The following is an 18,560-nucleotide window of genomic DNA, read 5'->3' as shown; positions in this document are numbered from 1 at the left end:
TGCCTTCCTACACTTAGAGCAGATGGAGGGCCCAGGGACAAAGTTGGGCTTGTGATAGTGTTTGAAGTGCACGTTGAGGGAGCTCCAGGTTTCTTTCCTTCTTTTTTTTTTGTATTTTTCTGAAGTGAGAAGTCGGGAGGCAGTCAGACAGACTCCGCATGCACCCGACCAATCAGGATCCACCCGGCATGCCCACTAGGGGGCGATGCTCTGCCCATCTGGGGCGTTGCTTCGTTGTAACCAGAGCCATTCTAGCGCCTGAGGCAGAGGCCATGGAGCCACCCTCAGCACTGGGGCCAACTTTGCTCCAATGAAGCCTTGGCTGCGGGAGGGGAAGAGAGAGACAGAGAGAAAGGAGAAGGGGAAGGGTGGAGAAGCAGATGGGTGCTTCTCCTGTGTGCCCTGGCTAGGAATAGAACCTGGGACTCCTACACGCTGGGCTGACGCTCTACCACTGAGCCAACCGGCCAGGGCCGGGAGTTCTAGTTTCTTAATGAGAAGGAAAGCATGAGTGTTTCTCTAGTATTCACAAAGTTAACTACATATACCTAATAATATATTCATATATAATTAATATATAATAAAACTTAATATAATAAGTGTTATTCCACATATTGCCTAGTATATCACTGAAAACATTTATGGATTGATTTGGGAAAAGGTGAGGGAAGTAACCATTTCAAAGTGTATTCCTGTTCTAAAACATTTAACAAGGTGATTACTCATCCATATTGTGACACCATCATTTTAAATACATGAAAATAACAGATTCTTTAAGTTTTTTGTCCTATTACTATTCCTGAATAATAGGAATTAATTAAGAGCACTGTCATCAAATCCCATAATTAGACTGTTATTTTAAGCATTTAATCTCTAAATTATCATAACTTATAAAATAGTAACACATTAAACAAGCATGAAGGGAGCTGTCTCCCTCAACGTAGGCATCTTCGTAGATTTCTTCTATATATTACTGTGTTCATCACTGTATATCCTTACAAATCTCAAATGAGTATTTTACACTGTACGCACAATCCTATTAGTTGATCAATTTTGCATACCTTTTTTACAACCTCCAAACTCCTTCATGACCACAGCCCCCAACATCAACCTCCGCTTCATGGCTGAAAAGCCTGCCTTGTGCTCAATGAATAACACGGATGGAATCAGAGTAGATACTTTGCCCCCAACAAATTCACGAACCGAAATGCAACTGCCCAGCAGACTCTGACTTCGCTATTATAGAATGCAAGAAATGTCTCTACTCCTCACTCTTTACCTGTGCTCTGGGCCCCACTCCCCTGACTTTCAAGGGCTTTATTCCTAGAACCACCGGTATGTGTTCTAGAATTATTGCTTCCTCATTACAAAGTCACTCCCAATAGCATTCTAAAATTTCTATTTTATAAAAACACTACCTTTGCCCCCTCCCTAATACCCTATTTTCTCTGCTCTCCATTCATAGCAAAATTCCTCAAAAGAGCTGTCTTAATTTTTTTTTTTTTTGTGGTGACAGAGTCAGAGAGAGGGACATAGGGACAGACAGACAGGAAGGGAGAGTGATGAGAAGCATCAATTCTTCTTTGTGGCTCCTTAGTTGTTCACTGATTGCTTTCTCATATGTGCCTTAACCATGGGGTTACAGCAGAGCGAGTAACCCCTTGCTCAAGCCAGCGACCTTGGGTCCAAGCTGGTGAACCTTTGCTCAAACCAGATGAGCCCGCGCTCAAGCCAGCTACCTCGGGGTCTCGAACCTGGGTCCTCCACATCCCAGTCTGATGCTCTATCCACTGCACCACTGCCTGGTCAAGCTTAATATTTTCTTAATAATATTCCAATTAGGCTTCCACCCATTCTTCACAGAAACAGTTCTTTTCAAGGTTATGTGTAACCCTGTCAAATCTAATGGTCAACTATAGAACCTTATTTTCCAACACTTTTGATACAAATGACCACTCTTTCCTTTTAGGAGACCTTCCTCTCTAGGCTTTCCTGAGTCTGTAATCTACTAGCCCTTCCTCTCTACTTTGCTAGACCCAAGCTCCCATGCCCAAGTCCTCAATGAGGACTCAATGTAAAGGTATCTGACGGCTTTGTCTTGGCTGTATTCCCTTCCTTTGGGGAAGGGAATTTGACTACATCAAATCCCATGATTTTAGATGCACATATACACTGATAACCCCCATATTTATATCTCTAGGATAGAGCAATGGATGTATTCTGGGCAAAGCACATTTAACACACTAGAATTTTTTTGCTCCTCACTCACCCCCCAATCAGCTCTTCCTCATCTTAGTAAATGGCATCACTATCCACTCAGTTGCTCAGACCAAGAATCCTAATGTTATTCTCACCACTTCTCTTTTCCTTATTCATTACATACAGGGTGGGGCAAAAGGCTTAATACAGGGCTGTATGCTTACAGTTGTTCATATGGAAAATAACACAAGAGTAAACTCTGTGTTTTGCGTCCTCACAACGGTAAACCTGCTTTTTCCCCACTCTACATTCCATGAGCCTATCCTCTGAGTTCTATCCTCACCCCACCTTCTCTGCGACAACCCTAATCGCGCCACCCACCCTTCTTCCTTCTCAGGGCCTTCTTAACATAGCCAAAGTGACCTGTTAAAATAACGTAAATTGGACATCATTTACCAGGTTAAAATCCTCCAACAGCCTTCTATTACAATGAGAATAAAATCCAAACTATGAAATATGCCCTCATTTACTTCTGAAACCTCAACTCTTCCTATTTTGCCTCTTGTATAGGACACTCCAGCCACACAAGCCTTTCTGTCTCCTGAAAAGGCCGAGCTAATCATGCTCTCAAAGTCTTTGTCTACGACGGTCTCCAAATCTTGCCTCATTCAAACTATTCATGCTTCAGGTTAAATGCAACTTGCTTAGAGAAACCTTTCCTAACTACCCCAAGTCACCACAACATATTTTATCCCATTTCCTAATTTTATTGTAGTAATTATCACTATCCTAGATTACTACTGTGCCTTTTTTTTTTTTTTTTTTTTGTATTTTTCTGAAGCTGGAAACGGGGAGGCAGTCAGACAGACTCCTGCATGCGCCCGACCGGGATCCACCCGGCACGCCCACCAAGGGGCAATGCTCTGCCCATCTGGGGCGTCGCTCTGTCACGACCAGAGCCATTCTAGCACCTGGGGCAGAGGCCAAGGAGCCATCCCCAGCACCCGAGCCATCTTTTGCTCCAATGGAGCCTTGGCTGCGGGAGGGGAAGAGAGAGACAGAGAGGAAGGAGAGGGGGAGGGGTGGAGAAGCAGATGGGCGCCTCTCCTGTGTACCCTGGCCGGGAATCGAACCCGGGACTTCCGCACGCCAGGCCAATGCTCTACCACTGAGCCAACCAGCCAGGGCCTATTGTGCTTTTTTTTTTTTTTATCTCACTCTCTTCAACTAGACTGTATACTCCACTAAGACAGAAACTTCTTTTTTTTATATTACTATAGTCTAAACTCCTACAACTGACTTGCACACAGCAGGTATTCAATCAATATTTATTAACTGGATTCCTAAAGAAGCTACTAATGTTAAATTTCTTAAATGAAATAATCCTCAATACAGAAAAATTCTTATATATGGCTTTGCCCTTGCATCATTCTTTATAACTGTAAAAACCTGAAAACCATCTAAATGTCCAACATTTAAGAAACAGTTAAATAATTATGGTACACTCACAGGATGAACTCTCATGCAGGCTTCAAAAATATGTATGGAGATTTTTCTACAATACTGGGGAAAACTTGTGTTATAATACTAAATAAAAAGCACAGGACCCAAAATTTTATATATACTATAACCTCAATTACTTAAGACTACATGTATCAGACACAATCTACCAAAACTCACACAAGGCATAGATTACATGCATAGGATTATACCTATTAAATAAGTTTAATTTCTATGCATCACCTTCCAAAACAGCATCAGGCCCAGATGAGTTCACTGGTTAATTTTTACCAAACATTTAAGGAAGAAATTATATAAATGATAATCCTCTACAACCTCTTTCAGATGATAAAAGCAGAGAGAATGCTTCCTAGTTCATATTATGAGGCCAAAATTACCCTAATATGAAAAACAGACAAAAACATTACAAGAAAAGACAACTATAGACCAATAACTTTCATAAACAGAGATGCAAAAATATTCAACAAAATATTAGCAAGTAGAATTTTAAAAAATATAAAAAGAAGTATACACCACAATCAGGTGGGATTTATCCCAGGTGTGATCTGAAAATTAATTAATATAATCCATCACATCAATAGACTAAAAAAGAAAATCACATGCAAAAGAAGCAGCTGCCAAATTTTAACATCCATTCATGATAAAAACTCTTAGGAAACCAAGAATACAGTGGACCTTTGTCAACCTGATAAAGAGTATCTACAAAAAAACCTACAGCTAATATCATATTTCATGATGAGAAACTCTAAGCTTTCCCACACAGGGCAGGTTCAAGGCAGTACCGTTTCCTCTCATCACTCCTTTCCAGTAGCATACTGAAATCCTTGCTAAAGAAACAAGGCAAGAGGATGAAATACAGATTGGAAGGAAAACATAAAACTGTCTTTGTTGGCAGATCAGATAACACAATCCTCTACGCAGAAAATCTGAAAGAATCGGCAAAAACCTTCTGGAACTAATAAACAATTATAGCAAGATGCAGTAATCAAGATTAATATACAAAAGTTAATTGCTTTCCTATATACTGACAATGAACAAGTGGAATTCAAAATTTTAAATGCAGTATTATTTACATTGGCATCAAAACCCCAAAATATTTAGGCACAAATTTAACAAAAAAGATTAAAAATCTACATGAAGAAAACTATAAAACTGGTGAATGAAATAGAAAAATTAAATAAATGAAGAGATAGTCTAGTTCATGGATAGCAAGACTCAATACTGTAAAGAGGTCAGTTCTTTCCCTTGACCTATAGATTCAATGCATGTTAGAGGTCACTGAGAGAACATAACCACTGGGTGACCTGAGAACTGGACCCAGGCAATCAGAGGCTTCTTATCCCCTCCCCTGTCCACTGTTCCTATACAAGGAGCCATTTCAAGGACACAGCCTTGGGAGAGTAATATACTAAGACCATCTGGATTGTATACATGACTGAATCCCAATAAGGCCTCTATGTAAATTCTTAAGATTCTGGCAGGCAGGTGCAGAGTTCTACTCATCTTGTGATGGACCAATTCAAGACTTGTAGGTAAACTCAGTTGATTATTGAAACTGCCACCTACCAATCCAGAGTGTTCTGACCCTTCAGTCTCTCCTTTCCCTCAATGTATGGGGGCCAGTTTCAAATGTTACTGAGAGAACTCTCAAGGTTACAAACCAACAATGTAATCCAAATCAAAATTTCCAGCAAGTTATTTTATGAATATCAATAAACTGATTCTAAAGTTTATACATAGAAGCAAAAGACCCAGAATAGCCAACATAATATTAAAGAGGAAGCACACAGCTGGAGGACTGATACTACCTAATTTCAAGAAATACTCTAAAGCTATAGTAATGAAGATAGTATGGCCCTGGCAAAAGAACAAATAAGTCAATGAAAAAGAATAGAGAACCGCAAACAGACTCCCATACATATAATCAACTGGTCTTTGACAAAAGAGCAAAGACAACACAACAGAGCAAAGGCAGTCTCTCCAACAAATAGTGCTGGAACAACTGGACAGAAACATGCAAAAAAGGGAATCTAGACACAAACCTTATACTTTTCACAAAAATCAACTCAAAATGAATCATAACCTGAATGTAAGACATAAAACTATAAAATTCCTAGGAAAAACCTAGATATCCTTGGGTTTAATGATGCCTTTTTAGATACAACACCAAATACACAATCCATGAAAGAAATAACTGATAAGCTGGACTTCATTAAAATACAAACTTCTGCTCTGTGAAGACAATGTTGAGAGCTTTAGAAGACAAGCCACAGACTGGGATAAAATATTTGCAAAAGATACATCTGATACAAGACTGTTATCCAAAATATACAAAGAATTCTTAAAACTCAACAATAAGAGAACAACCCAATTAAAAATTAGACCTTGGCCGTGGCCGGTTGGCTCAGTGGTAGAGCATCGGCCTGGTGTGCAGAAGTCCCGAGTTCAATTCCCGGCCAGGGCACACAGGAGAAGCGCCCATCTGCTTCTCCACACCTCCCCCTCTCCTTCCTCTCTGTCTCTCTCTTCCCCTCCCGCAGCCAAGGCTCTATTGGAGCAAAAATGGCCTGGGCGCTGGGGATGGCTCCTTGGCCTCGGCCCCAGGCGCTAGAGTGGCTCTGGTCACGGCAGAGCGACGCCCCGGAGGGGCAGAGCATCGCCCCCTGATGGGCAGAGCGTCGCCCCCTGGTGGGCATGCCGGGTGGATCCCGGTCAGGCGCATTCGGGAGTCTGTCTGACTGTCTCTCCCCGTTTCTAGCTACAGAAAAATACAAAAAAAAAAAAAAAAAAAAAAATAGACCTTAATAGACACCTCATCAAAGAAGATATACAGATAGAAAATAAGCATATAAAAAGATGCTCCATATCAATATGTCATCAGGGAAATACAAATCAAAACAATGAGATCTATTACATGCTTATTAGAAGAGCCAAAATCTGAAGCACTGATAACAATAAATGCTGACAAGGACACAGAACAACAGAAATACAATACATTGCTGGAGGAAACGCAAAATGGTATAGACATTTTGAAAGACAATGTGACAGTTTCTTACGAAACTAAACATACTCTTACCATATAATACAGCAATTGTGTTCTCTGGTATGTACCCAAAGGAATTGTAAACTTATGTCCACACAAAAACCTGTATGTGGGTGTCTAGAGCAGCCTCATTCATAAATGCCAAAACTTGGAAGCAACCAAGATGTCCATCAGTAGGTGAATGGATAAATGCACTCGGTACATCCAGACTATGGAATACTTTTCAGCACTAAAAAAAAATGAGCTATCAAGCCATGAAAAGACATGAGTGAACCTTAAATGCAAAGGTAAAAGTAAATACTAAGTAAAAGTCCATCTGATAAGACTACATACGATTCCAACTATATCATATTCTGCAAAAGATAAAACTATGGAGACAGTAAAAACATCAGTGGTTGGGAGGAGAGTAAATAGGCAGAGCACGGGAGATCTTTAGGGCATGAAAATGCTCTATACAGTCTAAAACACCATAGTATTATCTCTAGATTGCAAGATTATGGGCAAACATTGTTCTACTTTTCTATACCTTTCAATTTTCTATAATAAATACGCAATACTAATTTTAAAATATAATAATAACCACCTTCTAAGAGGGGGATTACCAAGCCTCTCATATGCCTAATATGTCAACCTCAGACTCCTACAGTCTTTATATGGCTGCAAAAATTGCTATTTGCAAGTACATGTCATCTGCCCCTGACATCCAGGTTGCAAGTAAAATGTCTTTTCTTGTTAGCAGTGCCACTTGGGTGTAGTATTTTATGTTGTTAAATACATTGTCCACATGTTACCTAATAAGTAGAAAAGTCACACTGCAACCAACTGATAATGGCCAATCTGTGGCCTCTGTGGTTAGTTTAGTTACAGCCTATGTTGCAAGACTTGCAATGGCCATCTACGTCCTTTCCACTCCCAGTTGGGAATTACCTGTGCCCCGCTCCCTGATCAAACTTAGTACCTGTAAAGATATGGAAACTGAAGTGGTTAGATCTGGTTACATCATCATCATGTGACTGACTTAAATAGTACCACAAGGAGCATCATACCAAGTAAAAACTTCAAAACTCTTAAGAGTAACTGCCTGAGGCAATTGTCATTACACTCCACAGACTGAAACAAATATGCAAGGTGAGCTTCCACACCAGAGGCAGCGTGCATAGTACCCTATCTCCTGACCAAGGAAGAAAGCGCTCTCACAGTGATGAAAAGAGATTCAAATGGATTGGGGCAAAGAATGAACGTCCTCTTTGTCTGGGAGGCAAAGTAGGTACGTGATTCCCGGAACAAGAAGAGCAGTGGGACTTCCCTGACAGGGAGACCTGTGGCAACTGTGCACCTCAGTTCTCATTTGGGGAACAGGCTATGTACCCTCCTCTTGCCATCAGTTTATTTCTGGGCCTTTAATTTCAATTAGATGCTTCCCTGTCTACCATACGTTCCAAGTTTCTAGTACCAACGACAATGATCTCTCTTCTTCTAGGGCTCCATCAAGAAGTTGAACCATCCATACGTTGGCTATGATACAATCCAGAATTCTCACCTCACATCCAACCTATCTCTTTGCTTTAGCCCTATATTCCCCAGCCTCTGGATTGAAGTAAATCATATATTCTCACTCTGATGGTGAAGACCAGGTAACCTTTACAGTGAAATCTGAGCTAACACCTACAATCACCACCTCTTGTTTGCCAATTCAGCGTTATGAGCTGCTTATCTCACAAGGAAAAAAACTACAAATTTTGTGGTGTTATGATCAATTGAGTCTGTCTCTGGCCTCCAAAATAGTATAGTGTAGTAGCTCTTTTCTTCAATTGTGGTAGGTGGTATTCTTAAAAAAGAAAATCAACCAAGCCTCACCATAATCTAGTAAAAACTGGGTTTTTTTAAACAGCTCTGTTTATGGTACGGAAACTTTATTTATTCAACACAAGTGAAAGTTGCAGCTGGAAAAGCAGTTCAGGATGTGTGATGTTTCCATGCTGGATCAACATTTCTGTTTTTCTGTGAGTTCAGGGCAGCACCTTCCTAAGGTCTGGCGGGAACCTACTTACCTCCTCACTGTTGCCAGATATATGGTCACTGTTTCCCAAATCTGGCTGATAATCAGAATCATTTAAGGGATTTTTTGCCAATTCTAGGCATTTCCTCAGATTCACTACGTCAGGAACCTCAAGAGCCAGTGTGCAAAAATCTGTTTTTAAAAAAGTGCCCCAGATAATTCTTGTTGGGAAGCACACTGCTAATCTATATTCCAAAATGTGCACCCCTAGATTCTTCACATAAGCAGTCCGAAACTGGGTATAAACCCTGCCCTCAAACCTGCTACCAGAATTTCCTTAAGCACTGTGTAATATGTAAAAACAGCACTTCAGAAAGTATTAGAATATATTCAGATTCAGTAAAATGTCCCAGTGTTCAAGTAACTAGAATTAGGTGAGCTTAAATTTCAGACTATGTAATGATTCTATTCTGTAAGATTTCACTTTGTGTCTACATATAACAATATTTATTGTTACTTGATTTTAAAATACTGCATAGTTTAAGGAATAAAATTAAGATATGTTTTCAGGAAAAGGTAGATATTATCTAGAATAGTTCAAATGATTATAAATGTACATTAAATGTATACAGTGTGTCCATAAAGTCATGGTGCACTTTTGACCGGAGAGCAACAAAAGACGATAGAAATGTGAAATCTGCACCAAATAAAAGGAAAACCCTCCCAGTTTCTGTAGGATGATGTGGCAGCATGTGCGCATGTACAGATGATGACGTAACACTGTGTATACAGCAGAGCGGCCCACTGCTATGCCAGTCGAAATGCCAGTATAGAGAAAACTTCAGTGTGTTCTGTGGCTCGTTAAATTCGAATCTGTGACCAAAGTGCAACATGAATATCGGCGCGTGTATAACGAAGCGCCACCACATAGGAATAACATTACTGGGTGGGATAAGCAGTTGAAGAAAACTGGCAGTTTGGTGGAGAAACCCCGTTCTGGTAGGCCATCAGTCAGTGACGAGTCTGCAGAGCAGCGGTTCTCAACCTGTGGGTCGCGACCCCGGCGGGGATCGAACGACCAAAACACAAGGGTCGCCCAAAGCCAGCGGGATAGCTACCTAAGGAGCCCTAAAAAATCTGTGCATGAGCCCACAGGAACTGCACTGAATAGGTATGAAACCGGGAGAGTTTTCCTTTAATTTGGTGCAGATTTCACATTTCTATCGTCTTTTGTTGCTTTTCCTGTGACGGGTCAAAAGTGCACCATGACTTTACGGACACACTGTATTTATAATTTACTTATGGGAAAGAAATTATTAAATTTGCATTATAATAACTATTTCCCTTTCTTATTTTGTTTTATGTTGAATATGCAGATAATAAAATAATATTTTGAATATTAAGAAAAAGTATGGAATAATAGATTCTTAGAAGCTATTAACAACTTACTGTTCTTTCAAGGCCTTTTCCTGAATCAAAGAAATACTAATTGAGCATCTGCTTTGTGCAAGGGCCCCTGCCTTAAAGTATTCACAGTTTAAAGATACAACTGGTCAGGCAAAGATTCACTTAGAATACTATCTGTACTAGGGATTAGCACTAGCTTACCTATGATATGGTATGTACATGGGATATACAGCTCACAATGATGTTTCCCACTGAACAGAATACCTAATCTGGATCTTCAAGAAATACAGATGCGGCCCTGGCTGGTTGGCTCAGCGGTAGAGCGTCGGCCTGGCGTGCGGGGGACCCGGGTTCGATTCCTGGCCAGGGCACATAGGAGAAGCACCCATTTGCTTCTCCACCCCCCCCTCCTTCCTCTCTGTCTCTCTCTTCCCCTCCCGCAGCCAAGGCTCCATTGAAGCAAAAATGGCCCGGGCGCTAGGGATGGCTCCTTGGCCTCTGCCCCAGGCGCTAGAGTGGCTCTGGTCGCAGAGCGTCGCCCCTGGTGGGCGTGCCAGGTGGATCCCGGCCGGGCGCATGCGGGAGTCTGTCTGACTGTCTCTCCCCATTTCCAGCTTCAGAAAAATACAAAAAAAAAAAAAAAAGAAATACAGATGCCTGACCAGGTGGTGGTGCAGTGGATAGAGAGTCAACCTGGGACAATGAAGACCAGGTTTGAAACCCTGAGGTCACTGGCCTGAGCGTGGGCTCACCAGCTTGAATGCGGGGTTGCCGGCTTGGGCATGGGTTCATAGACATGACCCCATGGTCGCTGGCTTGAAGCCCAACTTGGGGTCACTGGCTTGATCCCAAGGTCACAGGCTTGAGCAAGGGGTCACTGGCTCAACTGGAGCCCTCCAGTCAAGGCACGTATGAGAAGGCAATCAATGAACAACTAAAGTACCGCAACTATGAGTTGATGTTTCTTATCTCTCTCCCTTCCTGTCTGTCTGTTCCTATCTGCCCGTCTCTCTATCTTTCTCTTTCTCGCTAAAAAAAAAAAAGAGGAAAGAAATAGAGAGAGAGGTCCTGGCCGGTTGGCTCGGCGGTAGAGTGTTGACCCAGCATGTGGAAATCCAGGGTTTGATTCCCGGTCAGGGCACACAGGAGAAGCACCAATCTGCTTCTCCACCCCTCCCCCTCCTTCCTCTCTGTCTCTCTCTCTTCCCCTCCCGAAGCTGAGGCTCCGTTGGAGCAGGGTTGGCCCCAGCGCTGAAGATGGCTCCATGGTCTCCGCCTCGGGTGCTAGAATGGCTCCAGCTGCAACGCAGCAACTGCCTCCCCGCTTCTAACTTCGGAAAAATTAAAAAAAAAAAAAAAGGAAAGAAAGAAAGAGAGAAATAGTCATCAGAATAAATGAGTGAAAGTATAGCATTCTGGGAAGAGGCAGCATCATATGCTGTGGTCTCTTGTTAAGAGAGAATATTAGCAAGAGCTGCGTGCCCTCTTGAGCTTTGTCTCCCTTCAGTCGCGGCTCCCCTCTATTCCACACGGCGCTCTTCCTCAAAGTCACCAACGCCCTCCACACTTGCCATATCCAGTGGTCAGTTCTCTATTCCCATCTTTATCATCATTTGTCATAGTTGGTCATTCCTATCATCTTAAGACCTCTTTTTAGTGTAGAAGTAGGCATTTCTTGGTTTACTTACTTTTTCAGCAAATATTTAAGGAGCACCTATTATTTGCCAGGGACTGTTCTTAGCACGAGAGATGCAGCTGTGAACCAAACATGAAGCTCCTAACTAGCATGGAACTTATAGCTATGGATTTTATATTTGTATATAAATTTGTGTATATAGTATATATATATGCACCATGTATATATATAGTATGTACAGTTTTCTTTCTTAAGAATACCATCTACCACAATTGAAGAAAAGAGGTACTACACCTTTCATTTTGTCTAAAGTATAACAGTCTCCTCTAGAAGCAATGACTATTATTCTAACCTGCAACCAACTATATAATAAGGTAGACTTTTTGACATACCTCAGGTACATTATGCTATTTAAGTTCATCACTATCTTGTGAGATATTTTCACCATGTCTAGAAAAAAAGCCCTTACAATTCTATACCTATATAATACATAAGAAGGGGCTCAAGTAGTTCGATGTAGAAGTCCACTAGCATAAGACACCAACTAGATTCAGTCAATGGTCTCCACTGGTGATTTGAAAACTATCAGTAATATCCACAACTTCAAGAACAAACTTGTCAAAAATGTGTTGATGGCAGTAACTAGAAAAATAAACTTTAAAAGCTGTTGCATTTTTTGGGAAAACAACTGGCAATATAGACCACGCTATAGATGTAAAATTGGTAGTAGTTTAGCATGTTTTATAACAGGGGTCCCCAAACTACGGCCCGCGGGCCGCATGCGGCCCCCTGAGGCCATTTATCCGCCCCCCCTGCACTTCCGGAAGGGGCACCTCTTTCATTGGTGGTCAGTGAGAGGAGCATAGTTCCCATTGAAATACTGGTCAGTTTGTTGATTTAAATTACTTGTTCTTTATTTTAAATATTGTATTTGTTCCCGTTTTGTTTTTTTACTTTAAAATAAGATATGTGCAGTGTGCATAGGGATTTGTTCATAGTTTTTTTTATAGTCCGGCCCTCCAACGGTCTGAGGGACAGTGAACTGGCCCCCTGTGTAAAAAGTTTGGGGACCCCTGTTTTATAACCTGGTCTTAAGCCTATAATAAACACTGAAAAATTAGGGAAGTTTATCATAATAACTTACAATAGCATACAGGGTGGGGAAAAAGTAGGTTTACAGCTGTGAGTATGCAAAACACAGAGTTTATTCTTGCATTATTTATTAATTATTGTATTATTTCCTATACAAACTATAAATCCACTTTTGGTCCCCTTGTAAAAACAAGAAAAATTCCTGTATTATTTCTGACAGTGAAACTAAATTCTAACTAAATCTGTACTGACAAATACAACTAAAGGATAAATTACTAGGGAAGTAGAGACATACATGGTAAAAAGCAGTAAAATGACAAGCAACAAGGACAAAATGCTGGCGCCGTCATTAGCAATACTAGATGTAGCAAGAGGACAGAAGAAGTGGTAAGCGAAGGACAGACTGGCTGTGATTCATTCCTAACAAGTAATACAGCATTTACATTTTCAAAACCTAAAGGAAACGCCCTGCTCGTTCAGGCGAACCCCTGGCGAAGTCATATTTGACCAGTAAGTTTTACTTAAGTTTCAAGCAAATATGGAAATAAAACGGTAAAAACCACCATGACTTTTTATTACTAAGGCTAACATTTCAACAATGTTGTTTCCCACTACGCACCACATTGATGAATATTTCATTGTCTGCTGTGAAATAACTGAAAAATTACTGAAGTACTCTCTATCCTTATATTTCAAACACTGAACTTAAAGAAAATGAAAAGGTTTGAACACTGCTCTGATCTATTTCACAAACAACAATGATCTGTCATTGTTCGAAATAAGATTTCTAGAGTCCTTTGACTGATTTCTAAGCTACAGTTTTAGTATCTTATTAAATCTGTGCCATCAATTTCAAGATGCTATACGATTCAGCTTTTACTATCCCATTGCAATTTTCCAGGAAACTTTTTTTTTATAGTTATAAATTGTTTTAAGGATAAATCCTTTGTATAAAATCATAAGTAAGTATCCAATTATGAAAAAATCAGAGTAATCTGCCATTTTGAAATATTCTGAGACAATGTATAGGTTGTGCATATATGATATATATATATATCATAATAAATGAAAGGAAGGCAGAAGTATTACCTTCCTTAGTTTACTGAAACACAATTATAAAAATTCAAGCAGCGTGGCATATGACATAGCATTTAATTACTGCTGAAGGAACAAAAACATAGTACCCATCAAATAAACCATATCTAGATTTAAAAGGCCCTCCTACCATACTGCTCTCAAATCCCAAGGAGTACGGACAACAGAAGTACACCCTAAGATGACCTCAAATTCCTTCACACACCCCCCACCTACTGAATTCAACCTAATAGATTGAATTCCTGGAGGAGGGCAGCTTCAGCTAGGTAAAGCTACCATCTTCTGTACTATGGGCGACCTAACACAGAGAAAAGAAAGAAACTGGAAAGGACTAGTGAAAAAGAGAACTGAGGTAAAGTCCAACTTTGGGGTTAATAACAGCAAACAAACAAATGAACCACAAACACCCCTATTCCCTATTCCACAACCTCAATTTTTGTTCTGCTTATCTTGACTCCATCTTACCCTAGCTTGTGTTTGTCCTAGGCCTCTTTTTTCCTCTGAAAGATCGGAGATGTTACAGACACACAAAATGAAAAGAACTTTGTTATTTATGGAATTTAGATGTCTTGCCTATAAGACACCAATTCCAGAGACTGAATCTGAAATGCCCAATTTAAATCTTGTGAAACATAAATATAGAATAAAATGGAGAAATCCAATCAGATTTTCTGTTAAAAACCCAGAAGCAGCCCACGAACACATTCTCAAAATATTTTAAGTATATGCTGCTGCTTTCAAGGACAAGTATGCTGTGCCTGAGGTGGTAATCAATGGCCTAGAATAATTTCTGCAGCTTGTAACTTTATTTGCCACAAAAGTTTTGCTGAGACACTGATTGCAAATTACATTTCAATTACAGCGTTCACGCAAGAAATGTCAACAAGCACTAGGACCAACTTTAAGATACCACCCAAAGTAGAATTAAAACTAAAAGGGGGGGGGGGGAGATTTAAGCAAAAAAATGTGAAAATAAACGTATTGAGCAGTACTTTAAAGAAAAGGAAACAAGAGAATTAGAAAAGGCAGAACTGTTTTTAACAGCTTCTTTTGAAAGAAACCTACCCTCAAACTGCCTTTAGGTGTGTGTGCAACTTTTCAAGTCCAAAGCAATTCCCTGAAGGTTGCCGGGGTTTCTTTTCTATCTGCTGAGAACGGCAGGCAGTGAAACCTGAACTAATTATTATGGCCTAGAGGCGAGTGCCCTCCAGGATGCCACCTGGGCGCGCTCCCCAGGGCCAGCCTATACTTTGCGGTACCTGGTTTTAATCAGTTCCTTATCGGGTAAAGGAGTTCGTTCCCCTGGAGCTTTAAGCATTCCTTTATAGAGAAATCTCGGGCGGGATTGAAAGGGGTACATTGTTACACAAATAACTCTTTTGCAGTTTCATAAATTTGATGGAGGGCGAAGGATAACAGATCCGTAAAACCGAATACCCAGTGGACCCGTGGACTTGGTGTCACCGCGCGGCCCCGAGGGAGACTCTAGCACACGAAGACCGGGAAAAGGCGTGGGTTCGGGACAAGACACTTGCGGGGCTCTCCCCGGGGCGACGCACCTGCAGGACCGGGTCACGCACCCAGAAGGTCGGGCAAGTGCAAACTCCGAGGACGGCCGCGGCGGTGACAGCGGCCGCCCCCGCCCCGCCCGGCCCGGCTACCTGATGATGTCGTCGCTGTGGCCGCGGTAGAACTTCTGCCGGTGCTCCCGCGGGCTGTACACCACGCCGACGCCCGCCACGAAGTACACGATCTCCTTGGCCGCCGTGTAGTAGAGGTTGTTGCGGCACTGGTGGCCCCGGTAGCCGTACACCCACTCGAGCCGCAGGTGGCAACTCGGGGCGCTCCGGGCCGCCATGTCGGGGCGCCCACCGCGCCGCTCCGGCGCGGGCCCGCGGCGGCGGCCGGCCGCAGAAAGCCCTCCGGCGGGCGGCCGGGACTCGCCGCCTGCCGCGTCCTCTAAGCCGCGCCCGGCAGGTGCATGTCGCTCCTTCTGGCCGCCGCTGCCTCAGCCCACGGGCGGGAGGAAGACCCCGGCCTCGCGGAACATGCTGGGGGCCGCGGGCGCCGCCGGCCGTCAAGTGGGTGCCGCGCGCCCTGCGCCCGCCGCGGTCGCCTGTGCAGCCCGCAGCGCCCCGGCGGTGCGCGCGGCCGAGCGGGGGCCCGCCGCCGCCTCCGCTCCCTCCGCCCGCGCGCCCGCTCCCAGCCCGTCACCTGCGGCGTCCGCGCCCCGCCGCGGCCTCGCCCGCTGCCCCGCGGGCCCGCGCAGCGCGCCCCCGCGCAGCGCACACCGACCTCGCGCGGCCCCGCCCCTCGCCGCCCCGCCGCGCGCGCTTGTCCAGCTCCCGTCCCCTTTCCCTCTGCCAGCGGGGGCCGTGAGAACGCGGCGAGACCCCGGCCCCGCGCCCCCAGCCTCTATCCCGCCACCCGCAGCCATGACGAGCGGCCCCGGCGCCGTGACCGCGTCCAGTCCGCGCGCGCGCGGGCAGCCGAGCCCCCACGGAGCCGCCAGGGCCCCGGCGACCCCCGCCCCCTGCGGCTGGGAGTCCGCGCCGGGGAAGCGCCTGCCAGCCTCGCAGGCCCCGGTGCCCGGCCAGGGTTACATTTCTAACTGGGAGGATCAACACTAGGATGCCAACCTTTTTTTTTTTTTTTCTGACCGTGTGTATTTCTTGCTGTTTCATAGTGCTCACTACACCTGACATTGAGTGGGGTTAACATACCTGACTTCCTAACTACATTTCCTCATTTGTGTAGGCGACCTCAACGCTGAACGAATTTAGATCGTAAAATGACATTCCAGATACAATTTATTAATAAATACAATGTTATCTGAATTTTTAAAAATTACCATTTTGAACACCAATAAACTCTTGATACCTCTTGCATTATAGCAGTGGCTTAAATGTGATCCTGGAGAATGCACCAGTAACAAAAGTGCTGGGAGCCATGAGTTCCTGGCTGTGTCAGTTCCGCTGCTACTCCGTTTTTAAAGTGGCTCCGTTCTCACGAAAATAGTACCTGTATGGCCAAAGTTAACCAATACCTACACACACACACACACACACACACACACACACAAACACACACACACCCATGGATTTCAAAAAACAATTTGAAATCCATATTTTAACAGGTTTTAATTGCAGGGTGATAGCCACAAGGTTTACAACAAGAAATACTAATAAAATACTAATAAGAAGCCTCCGTGTCTAAAAATCACTGTTTTGTTTGCCTCGAGAAATACTAAACCTTGGAAATCTTACAAAGAGCAAGAATAAAGTAGCATCCTTTCAAGACTGCTCAAAGGTGATGATTTCTACATGATACCCATACTTTGGAATGGTCATTGCAGTTTCTACTTCCTCAAAAATGCAAGTTCCCAATTTCAGACAAAAGGATACCTTTTCAGTTTTGGTTGTGACTACTACATGCAGGGAGAAAGAGCCAGTTCAGAGGAAGGAATTTGCGTGAATGTCATGCAAAGCAGACTCGAAAGAAGTGAGCAGATTTGGTGAACTCTGCTAGAAAGGATGAAAATAGAAATCCAATCCACTGTAGTTCACCTTATTATCTAAGAGTAAGAACTTCATAAAATTTCCAAGCTTTCAGATATTCTCAAGTTTATTAGTTTTGCAATTCCCGGAGTGATTAGCTATAATACTCTTGTAATAGAAAGGGCCCTTGTCCTAATTTCCAGGAACAGCCAATAATTATAAGCGGGTAGTGGCAAGATTGGGTGGAATGTGCCCCACTTGACAGCTTGTCTTTGGCTAGAGATAACAAGAATCTTAGCAGAAAGGGAAGAAAATTGCAGATTGGGTTTCTGGCATCTGTTGGAAAGAAAATAAACTCAGGCCTGAGCTGTGGCTCTGAAGCCCTAAGATCAGGGTTCCCTGGTCTTTGTTGCCTATATTTGTTTTTTTCTGGATTTTTTTGTTTGTTTAGTAAGAATATGTTTACTAACTCAACTAGTGAGTTCCTTGAACACCCCTAGCGAGAAAAAAAAAGTTGTTGATTACTAAATTTAAGCAGTGAACTTAGAAAAAGATGAAGTACTTTGTTGTTATATATTTCTGCTACATTAACTGCTAGTTACATGTAATTTTTATGAGATGTAAATGGTGAAGAATATAGATTTTTCAGTACAATGTGTTCTGGATCCCATGATACATATTTAAGTATTCATATTAATAACAGATTTAAATATTTTTTCCATTATCATATTTTCCATTACAATTTTTAATGACCCAAGGGTGAAGTATAAAACAAAAACATTCTTAATTAAACATCCTCAACTGACAACTCGAGACTAAAAGAGACAGCTGAGGTACAAAGGTAGCTAAAAAATGAAAATTCATGAATATTAGAGGGAGAAAAAACTGATTAGTTCTTATTCCTACAACCAGTGGTGGGATTCAGACAGTTGACACCGGTTCGGCAGAACCAACACATAATTTTTTGTTGAGTTTGGTGAAGCAATTGTTAAAATGGTACTTGTAATCAGGGTTCTCTCTAAGGTTGGCACCTGGGCAGCTGCACAATGTGGACATCACAAGTTTACACTC

General features: G+C 42.5%; 1 protein-coding gene across 9 annotated transcripts in view; it reads right to left on the bottom strand.

Moving 5' to 3' along the window:
• The window catches only part of EML5 (EMAP like 5), a 140,550-nt gene extending 124,385 nt beyond the window's left edge, over positions 1-16,165 (bottom strand). For all 9 annotated transcript variants that reach the window (XR_010751982.1, XR_010751983.1, XR_010751984.1 and 6 more), the window contains exon 1: positions 15,654-16,165. Coding sequence is in view for 6 of the 9 variants with exons in the window: in XM_066387935.1 (XP_066244032.1) it covers positions 15,654-15,850 (197 nt within the window). In the remaining 3 variants the exon portion in view is untranslated. The remainder of the gene's footprint in view (positions 1-15,653) is intronic.
• Positions 16,166-18,560: the final 2,395 nt, after the last annotated feature.

The sequence above is a fragment of the Saccopteryx leptura genome, chromosome 6 (assembly GCF_036850995.1).
Source record: "Saccopteryx leptura isolate mSacLep1 chromosome 6, mSacLep1_pri_phased_curated, whole genome shotgun sequence".
Lineage (NCBI taxonomy): Eukaryota > Metazoa > Chordata > Mammalia > Chiroptera > Emballonuridae > Saccopteryx > Saccopteryx leptura.
Note: the sequence above shows the minus strand (reverse complement) of the source record. Positions and strands in the feature narration are given on the sequence as shown.